Source organism: Triticum urartu, chromosome 7A (assembly GCF_056163025.1).
Source record: "Triticum urartu cultivar PI428250 chromosome 7A, HENAU_Tu73, whole genome shotgun sequence".
In the NCBI taxonomy this organism is placed as follows: Eukaryota; Viridiplantae; Streptophyta; class Magnoliopsida; order Poales; family Poaceae; genus Triticum; species Triticum urartu.
The window spans coordinates 516,088,763-516,098,398 of record NC_141879.1 but is presented as its reverse complement, the minus strand read 5'-3'; the positions used below and the strand labels follow the sequence as shown (position 1 = coordinate 516,098,398).

At 44.3% G+C, this 9,636-nt stretch overlaps 1 protein-coding gene across 1 annotated transcript; it reads right to left on the bottom strand.

The window, feature by feature from the left end:
- Positions 1–2,779: 2,779 nt before the first annotated feature.
- Positions 2,780–9,356, bottom strand: LOC125522845 (uncharacterized). The gene is made up of 19 exons (XM_048687885.2): positions 9,061–9,356; positions 8,918–8,983; positions 8,659–8,832; positions 8,078–8,152; positions 7,880–8,006; positions 7,742–7,806; positions 7,556–7,629; positions 7,309–7,418; positions 6,950–6,987; positions 6,497–6,647; positions 6,232–6,399; positions 5,946–6,020; positions 5,680–5,816; positions 4,975–5,044; positions 4,844–4,890; positions 3,996–4,178; positions 3,756–3,887; positions 3,510–3,653; positions 2,780–3,307 (listed from the first exon to the last, which is right to left on the bottom strand). Exons 1-18 carry the CDS (start codon positions 9,322–9,324, stop codon positions 3,516–3,518), a joined length of 2,094 nt encoding a protein of 697 aa, XP_048543842.2. The 5' UTR covers positions 9,325–9,356; the 3' UTR covers positions 2,780–3,307; positions 3,510–3,515.
- Between the last annotated feature and the right edge of the window lie 280 nt (positions 9,357–9,636).

Here is a 9,636-nt window from a genome sequence, read left to right as displayed (position 1 = left end):
GTCAGCCTCCCATCCTCCTCCCTCGCCGCCGCCAGGGGGCGCGGCCGGGCAAAGCCCGACCGGCGCCGGTGGCGGCGGGGCGTGTTCTACCTCCTCCGCGCGATGGGGCGGCGCGGGCTCCTCCTCCTTCGAGTGCAGGCGCGGGGCACCGCGGCGTGGCGGCGCGCGCCCCCCTAGCGGTGTGTGGCGCTGCGTGGCTGGCTGCGCGGTGGTGTGCACCTCGCCGCGGCGGCCGGATCCGCCCGGCAGGCGGCGTGGGCGGCGGCTGGGGTCCGGCTTCGGGCTGCTGGCGGCTGCATTGGGCCCTCTCTGTCACGGGCGTGCAGCGGTGGTGCGGTTTGGCCGGTGGCGGTCCGGCGACCTGGTGGTGGTGGCCGGCGGTGCGCGTGGTGGTGGTGCTTCCACTTGGCGGCTCTCTGTGCAGGGAGGCAGGGGAGCGGCTTGGTCAGGGGCGGTGGCGCCGACTGCGTGCCGGCTGCAGCACGAAAGCGGGAACTTTACAGGCCTCGAAGATCCCGGCCGGGCTTATGCGGCCACGGGCCTGGTATGTTCCTGCTATTGCGTCCGGTCAGCTACCGTCGTTGACGGTGGAGGTGGGGCCCTCCCGCGTGCCGACGGTGCTGCTGCCCTAATCCCGGCTCCTCTTCTTCGTTGTGCAGACCATGCTTCACGGTGTCGTGGTGAGACGGCGTGGGAAGCTTCGTGACCGGGTTGGCGCAGGGTGAGGGTCTGTTTGGTGGCGAGCTCTGGAGTGCCTGAGGTGGAGGTTGGGATCGGGAGAAATCCCTGTTGGCTTGGCCGACACCGACGCGGTGGCGCTTGTGGGTGCCGCCGGACCTTCCTGGAGGGCGTCGGGGCTACCCTTCCTCTCTCCTCGCCGCGTACCTGGGGAAACCCTTGGCAACAGCGCCGTCATCGCCGCGTCCCTTCTTAGAGGTGTTGATTGGTACCGGTGCTTCGGAGGCTCGGAGCTTGGTGGGCGTTGGTGGGTGCAGCGGCCACGAGGCTTCTCCGGTTTTTTGTCGATCCGCCGTTGTCGGCATTTGTTTCTCTTGTATTTTCTCTTTCTTTTCTTTTGGGCGTGACTGCGCTGTTTCCGCCCCAGCACCTATCATTGGATGCCTCGGTTGGTTGCTTTGTATACAAAGCGGGGGGAAACCCTTTTTTGGTAAAAACATGTAGTTTTCTCTGATCATGGTCCAATATACGAGAGCTTTAATATGAATGCACTGGATCAGCGGGAAGCATATCTAGCGAACTTACCAACTGATCATAGTTGAGACACTCATGCTATATATAACAGTGAAACAGTCCGACAATCCAATGTGCATCTACTTGTAGTTTCCTTTAATCTAGTGCTTCGATTGGTGTCTGTAATTCAAACCACACCTCATCCACAAATGAAAACCAATTGCATAGGAGTATGGACACGAATTGATCTAGCTTTAATCCTGATGTATCCTATTCTTAGCATCTTCGACACATTTGAATCCTTCTCCCATGTACCATCTTTGATTCCATCTATTTTTGCCAAGTTCTAGCACGATCGCGAGCAAGCGTTTTCAATCTTAAGATGTCAGAACACAAACAATGTGCTCACACATATAAATACTGCTCTAGTATATGTGGTTGTTGGGGGCACTTATACAACACTAATTTCTCAGAGATATTTCATGTTAGATCAGGGCGACTGGGCAAGCATCAAGCTAGCATTTTCAATCATAAGATATCAGAACACAAACAACGTGCTCACATATATATATACTCTAGCATATGTGGTTGTTGGGGGCACCTATCCAACACTAATTTCTCGAGATACTGCGTATCAGAACTGCTGGACATTGCAGACATGAGATCAGTGTGGGAGTACTATGTGTGTGTACGAAGTTAAGATTGTATGCCGGAGCGATGAAGATCGAATGCACATATCAGTCGGCCTGGTCAATTAATATAAACTATACGCAAAGATGAGAGATGATGGGCTTCCTGACACATACGTGAGGCTCCTTGGAGCATGCGAGTGCTCTTCATACAGTTTCCTGGTAACCATAATCATGACTTGAATTGGATCGGTGGCTAATTGCAATCATACCTCATTCTGCTAATGATAGGATATGTCTCGTTACAAATGTTAGTTGAAAATGTGCGACGGTTTTCTATGCTGGTTCACAACATGACAACAATTCAAATTATAGTTTTGCTCCAGTTCAAAAACTAAATGCGAAGTGAACGCGCTACTATTTTTTAGAGTTATGATGTACTCCCTCCGTAAAAAAATATAAGAGCGTTTAGATCACTATTTTAGCAACTAAAAATGTAGGAGGAACTAATTGAGTAAGATAATATCCAATCTGTCACCATGATTCTACAACATTTTTTGGGTAGAACCGTAATTATGATGGAAAATCAACTCCAGTTGCTAGCAGCATCGGTATCTAGCTGCCCAAATCAAATGTCTTTTGTGTTTTGAGTCGTATGGGCTTCAGACCAATATATAAAGCTCACCTTAGTCTGCTTGCTTCCACAAGTTTGACTACTTCTTTGACTTACAAAAGACTTCCCCGACCTCGCCATGGGTGACAGCAGTGGTGCCGTGAAGATGCATCGTGTCAGTACTCACAAGAATTGTTGCATACTCTATTTTTTGTGAAAAGGCTCGTTATATATTTCGTGTTAACATTTGGAGGCAGCTCTGGATTTCTCGCCAATCTCGCAGCTTCCCAACCAACCGCAGAATATAGATGAAGACAAAAAAGTTTGCAAAAAAAACAACGCAAGGGACACAGAAGTACACGGTCCCAGGAAAACTTGACACACACGTTCTGATGGTTGTTTGGAATCTCGGTGAAGACACCAAAACTAGTAAGTACAAGATCCTCACTGGAATTTTGAGTGAACATTCTACGCATGGTCCACCATGCCCAATAGTGTCTTTGTTTGCATCTCTCCATCAAATTCCCATGCGTGCTGGAGAGCGATGAGCACCAGTAACTAGCGAACCTCAGAAATAGGTGCCCTCCATCGATCTTAATCAGCGCATATGCAACATAACTATGATATCAACAATTCTACTGATTAATTATGTAAATACTTGAACTGGTCCATGGAAAACCATTATCTTGATCAAGCACCGTCCCCCCGCCCCCTAGAGAGAGCAACAAATTGTTTGTTGTCATTCAGATATTATCTGTGATTTACTAGCCATGATCTGTTGTGGCACCAGCCAGAATGTAGGGCCAAACCAGTTTCCGTGGTTGGTGTGGGCGACTATGTGTAGCATGTAGCTCCCATAAGTTGTTGCACTGTCCTAGATGGCGACAAAAGAAAACTTAAGTTCAACCACGGAATTATAAGCACGTTGTTTTCTAAAAAGTACGTTGAATATCATGAAGACAGACTAGAATTATAAGCACAGAGTAGTGGAAGCGGGTTGATTGTACAGAAACACCATGTTGCAAACACAATACTGCACATTTTACGCTGGAAGTACTTGGTGTTAACAGAAATACCTAATGTCAAGAAAGGAGTTCAGTTGCTCTTTGGATAAGCACTTCCTTTGAACCTCCAACTTTTGCTTTTTTTGCACTGAGAAAGCACTTTAGATCAGCAACTGTAAGCAGACGCAGCTGACCTCGCTTATGATGATCTATCACCTGAAAGCATTTTATGTCAAGTTACTAATTTATTAAGTTAATGCCTAAAGCAGTATATACATCTGGCTTGCCCTCTTTCAAACACAAATAAATGACAAACACCTTTGCAGTTAACTCGTCCTTATCAACATCTGGCTTTCTTTTTGTCTTTGTTATTGAAGTTGACTCATCCTTAACACTTCCTGGCTTTGCCTTTGTCACCTTGTTAGTAACATCCTTTTGATGATCTATTGCCTGAAAAAAATTAATCCCGAACTATAACTTCATTGTTGAAATCACCTCATATATAACTAAACACTTCGCAGAGATTATCATCGATAAAAAGAAAATTAGGGAACTCACCTTTTTGGTTAGCTCGTCTTTGACAACTTCTGGCTTTCTTTTCGAAGTTGTTGCAGCAGTTATCTCATTCTTGCCAACCATAGACTTTGATTTTGTCGGTTTTACTTTTGTTCTAAACACATCCTTCTGAATATGTAGCACTGATGCTGTGTCTTGCGGGACATTAGGTGCACAATCTTTACTGTGAACACAACAATATCTGAGTTAGCACTACTGAAATGGCAACTAAGACTATATTGTGTTCAAGTTCAGCTACAAATATTCCAGTAGGTTTGCGATTCACAAACTATTGCATGTGCAGTGTCAAGCAGAAAGAATGACAAATTCCGTGAATTCCTAGATAACAGCTTCCATTCGGATGGTACTTTGTAGAACTGATGCAAATAGGTATTTTCCTTCCTCAATCCCAGTCCAGAACATTTTTTGTTTTATGCACCCACAACAAAACAACAATACTACGAAAAAAACTCAGTGGCTTGGTGTCCCTTCCCCGTTGAGCAGTTTTTAATCTGTTGAGTAACATTTTTATTCTTTTATATTTGAAGTACAAGATATCTCACCTTAAGATGCTTTCATTCCCGTATAGTATCGACAAGATCCAAATTTACTTATGCAAACAAATATATTGTACTTATTTTATGAAACTTCTTACTCCCTCCGTCCGAAAATACTTGTCATCAAAATGGATAAAAGGGGATGTATCTAGATGTATTTTAGTTCTACATACATCCCCTTTTATCCATTTTGATGACAAGTATTTTCGGACGGAGGGAGTATTTGTTAGAATTAACAGTATTCTCTCACATAGCAAATAATATGAGAAAATAAAATAAAGGGCATTGACATATCTTCCTCGTATCCAAGTTCCTCTTTTCACAACAATCCTTTTGGTGCACTGCACAAGAAATATGGATGATTAGATCTCCTGTACGTGTTAGTACAATTGATATGTCTGGAACACTACCCTGATTCGTAATACCTTTTACAGTTCCTCCTTCACCACTGTTTTCTAGAATCTCTGCATGCTTCCTTTTAGGATTCACAGAAGTCTGCAAGGATGATGGGACACGTTCAAAATTCGAGTCCCATAAATAATACAGCACATTGGTACCAATCCACGTTCGAATCAGGGTATGTAAGATAAATTTGTTTATTACTCCCTCCGTCCGGAAATACTTGACAGAGAAATGGATGTATCTAGACGTATTTTAGTTCTAGATACATCCATTTTTATCCATATCTCCGACAAGTATTTCCGGGCGGAGGGAGTATAATATATAGTCCCACAAAAAGAAGAAGGCATCTAGCGCGAAAATATGACATAAGAAAATCACTCCATGGTGTTTGCAACATGGTGTTCCAGTATAATCAACCCGCTTCCTCTACTATATGGGAAATTAATTGCCAACGAATCTTAGACACCCCAGCGATGTGGCGACTAACCACCGCAGCTCCAACTTGCGACACAATGGCAACATGCCTTGGCATTAGCACTGCTACAAATCCTAGATGCCCCAGAGATGTGGCTTCGAACCACCATGGCTCCTGTTACTGAATCGTACAATGAACCGGGAATGAAAACCCGACCAAGATCAGAGTTCGACTATGGTTGGAGCACATCCGGTAACTATGATCCAAGCACACTAGATCAAAGGTGTGGATATCCTTTTGGGTAAGTGTATACCTGAATGACTTGCTTGAGAAGACTTGCACATGATGAATCGACAGGATTAGCATGGCTTGCTTTAGGAAAACTTCCAAGTGACGATTTTGGTAGGCTGGTTTCACTCGATCTGTTTGAACTATCAGCATCAGATTGTTCTGATGCAAAAGATAGTACCGAGTGAAATTGTAGTTTCTTTTTCTAGTAAAAGGAATCTGCTAACTAAGAAAATGAATTGACTATGGGATGATCAACAAACACAAATTGACAAATGTAATAATATTTACCAGAAGAACAGCTTGTTTTGTTTTTATCTGCTCGTTTACTTCTGCTAAATGAAGGCTTCAATAATGTTATTTGTGCTGCAGAAGATATTTTAATACAGAAGAACTGCAGTCACTCTCAGTTTTACTGTGAAGGAAATGAGACCGTCATAATTAATGAATTACGTAGATAAAACTCAATTAGCATAATTACCTATTAGGAATAAGTAACATGATTTATTAACCTGAATTATTTTTTTGCATTTCCTAACGATGAAAACCAAGAAAAAGAAGAGAAATCTAGTCTTACATTTGAATGAACTGGTTAGGACAACAGACTCTGATTGACAACCATGCTTGATGGAATGTGTGTCATCGCCAGTGCCAGCATCATCCAAAGACTGAGCTATCTCAACTTTGGTATTGCACAATTTGGCAACCGAAGAGCAAAAGACAGCTGGTTTGGGGGTCCGGAAGTCTTGTGATAGTAGAAAATACATATGCATTTAGTCAAAACAGGCGGTGAATCAATATTTCAGCCATACAGGCAAACAAGTTCGTTCGACAAAACGTACCTAAAGTCAATGATTGGTCTTTGGCCATAAAACCTGGATGAACTAAGCGAAGATCCTCTGAATTTTCGGCTCTTGCAGTGTGCATTGCCAGTTTACTTGTGGCTTTATCCCAAGTAGGCAGAGTAGCTGTGCAGTTAACTACCAGTTGTTCCTGCAACATTACAGCCCACCTTAAAAACAACAGAGACCTACTATGCCCAATACGTATAATTACATGCTGGCAGATAAAGGTTCACATAGTTCAAAATGACAAATTCATATTAAAACGGATAGCCGTGATTTATCAATACAAGTGAAGTGCTTGCATGAACAGCAATATGTACAAAAAAGAAAATATAAATAGTCTTTAACGTGCATTTTTGTACCATATTATAGTATGATGTGAAGAAAAGGGAAACGATATGATGCGTTGAATGACAGCAGCGTTAATTACTTGAAAGGTTAGTTGATTACCTTGATTACTAGTTGACTCTGACCAAAGAAATTCCAAGCTAGAATAAGAAGCAAACGTCAGGTATGATCCAACAAAGTTATTATTTCTCGCATTCTAAAAAAATAGTCCCTAGAGTCGTTGAGTAAAGATAAACAACATTATTAGTATGATCCGACATAGGACCTGAACACACATCCCAAGGGACCAGACTTATGATTCTCCTGTAGATGCTAAGCCATATCTACACTGCCATGCATAACTCTCATACAACACCGGGAAACATGGTTTTCAGCAACTCCTGATTACAACAACTAGAAGCATGTATGCCAATTCACAGTTAGTAGAGGATATTTCTACCAGACAACAGAATAGTCATCACCTTTCAACAATTCTATAAAAGACCGCATGGAAGACATTGCCTTTGATGCTCTAACAGATTTTGGGGCAGGCTGAAGCCCCGGACCTTGGAGGACAAATGGAGAAGGCAACCTACATAAGTTGGATAAAGGTAATTAAAGCAGAACATCAGATGCATGTTGACATGGAACTGATAAATAATAATGATCAGCATGTTAATAACAACTGTAACAGCACTGAATGTACAATTGTACTTGAAAAATCATAACCATTGCTTCTCGCAGGAAGCTCCGCATGTCAGTTTGACTGCTGCATGATAACTGTAGTTCATCTCCAAACCATGCTGCAGAACGCAAAATTTGTGAAATGAGAAAAAAAATGTTAAATGCAGGAAATACTCCTGAGGGAAAGCATACCAAATCAAAAATGATGGTAGGAAATGCCAAATATACCACCTTAACTGAGCAAAGCTTTGTAAAGCTGTCCAAGATCTGTCCAGAAGGAGGTAGTTCACTAAAACCTATGAAAGTAAAACAAATATCTTGAGAAGAATATGAGATGATGTAGCAAGTAATACTAAAACTCTAGCTTACCAATCACATGGCCTTCCTGTAATGTTGGAAGAATTGCACAAGCTGTCTGGAGGTTATAACCATCCAAACTTACCTCCTTAATATGTTGGAACGTTTCCATCACATTGGAGCTAGCAACATCTGAGATCTAGCAGCAATACATAATAATTAACTTACCTAGTTTGTGTTGTAAGGCGCCCAATGAACAATGAAGAATACCTTAAGTGTAGTAAACCGAAATGCATCAGGTGAGACAACAAACTCATAATCATCATTTAGTCCAGATCTGACTTCCTGTACCAATTCGACAACCAAAGATGGTAAGCTACAAAATCATATGATATCAAAGGCTCGTATTAAGACAGACAATGACAATTAACGGAAATAGTGTAGCCAAACCAGAGGATGTACACATGATACTTATGAAGGGATGAACACTTCAGTTGCAGAGACGGCACTTAAGTTCTGAAGTTAACTGAAAATTCCTGTGTCCCAGCAATCTACAGGTTGGTCTTGGTACAGCAAAGTTGATTTAATTCGGACTGCATAAAGCTGGCTCTAATCAAGCTTAGACAATGCAGTTGGCTTCTTTTACAGACCAAACAATGATAACTACTGCGTGGGATTTGGCCATGTGCTCTGCATACCCGTTTTCCACCCATTTCTGGATCAGGCTTGAATCGGTCAATTTAGCAACATGCGCAATCATGTCCGCATATGGAGATCATAGGCATGGCATTTATATACACACCAACATGCAGCAATCCAAAGCTACGTGAACAGGGTGAAAAACATCATACCACATTCAACACGCAGAGATCAGTCCTCTCCTCACTGGCAGCAAACGTGGACTGGGCGTATATGCTCTCCCCGACAAAGCTCCATCCACGCTCAAGCGTCAGACATCGCAGTCCACACTCAACCGCTTTTGCAACCAGCGCGCCTGAGCACACCACCTCCTCCTCCTCGCCAACCTTACAACGGAGGACGCAAAATTACTAAATTAACCAGCAAATACTCGTAGCATCAAAACGTCGAGCAGGTGAGGGACACGCTCACCGAGGCGCCCGTGAAGGCAGCCGCGATCTCGGAGGCCACCTCGGCGGCCGCGCGAGACTGGCATCTCTGCAGTGATCGGAACCCACGTGTTACATCTCTTCGCCAAGGACCGAGCGGAAGCGAGGCAGTTGAGCGAGCGAGACCTGGTAGACCACGAGGGCGTCGGCTGGGGGCTGGGGGAGGCACGCGAGACGGTGGCGGCGGGACAGCCTGCAGCAGAGGATGTCGAGGTCGAGGGATGGAGCGGCGGCGGAGAAGGAGACCTGGCGGAGGAGGAACGGCGGCGACGGTGCGGAGGAGGAAGAGGAGGGGACGGGGACGGCGCGCACGAGGACCTTGTTGCGGAACATGGCGAGTGTGCCTGGCCCTGAATCTTCTGCAACAGCACCTCTGAAGAATGGCGACATGCCGGTTCAGTATAACTTCAGCGATCGGGATGCAACCGGGGGAACGAAAACCGGAGATCCAACGGCTGCTGAGTCCGAGTTACATCTACTTTTCAGTGTCCGTGTGTTTAATCCTTGCGGCTGCTACAAATCAGCCGGGTTTTTTTTTGCGGGGAAATATAAATTCATTTGAATCAAGGGGATTCGTTACAGTCCTCTGGACAAAGAGTGCTGCCCACAATTAAGCAGTTGTTTCTCTTCCTCAACTAAAGCACAGCCACTGGAGATCTATTTGACGCGTCATCCGTAAACACTAGATGGTACCGCATGTGT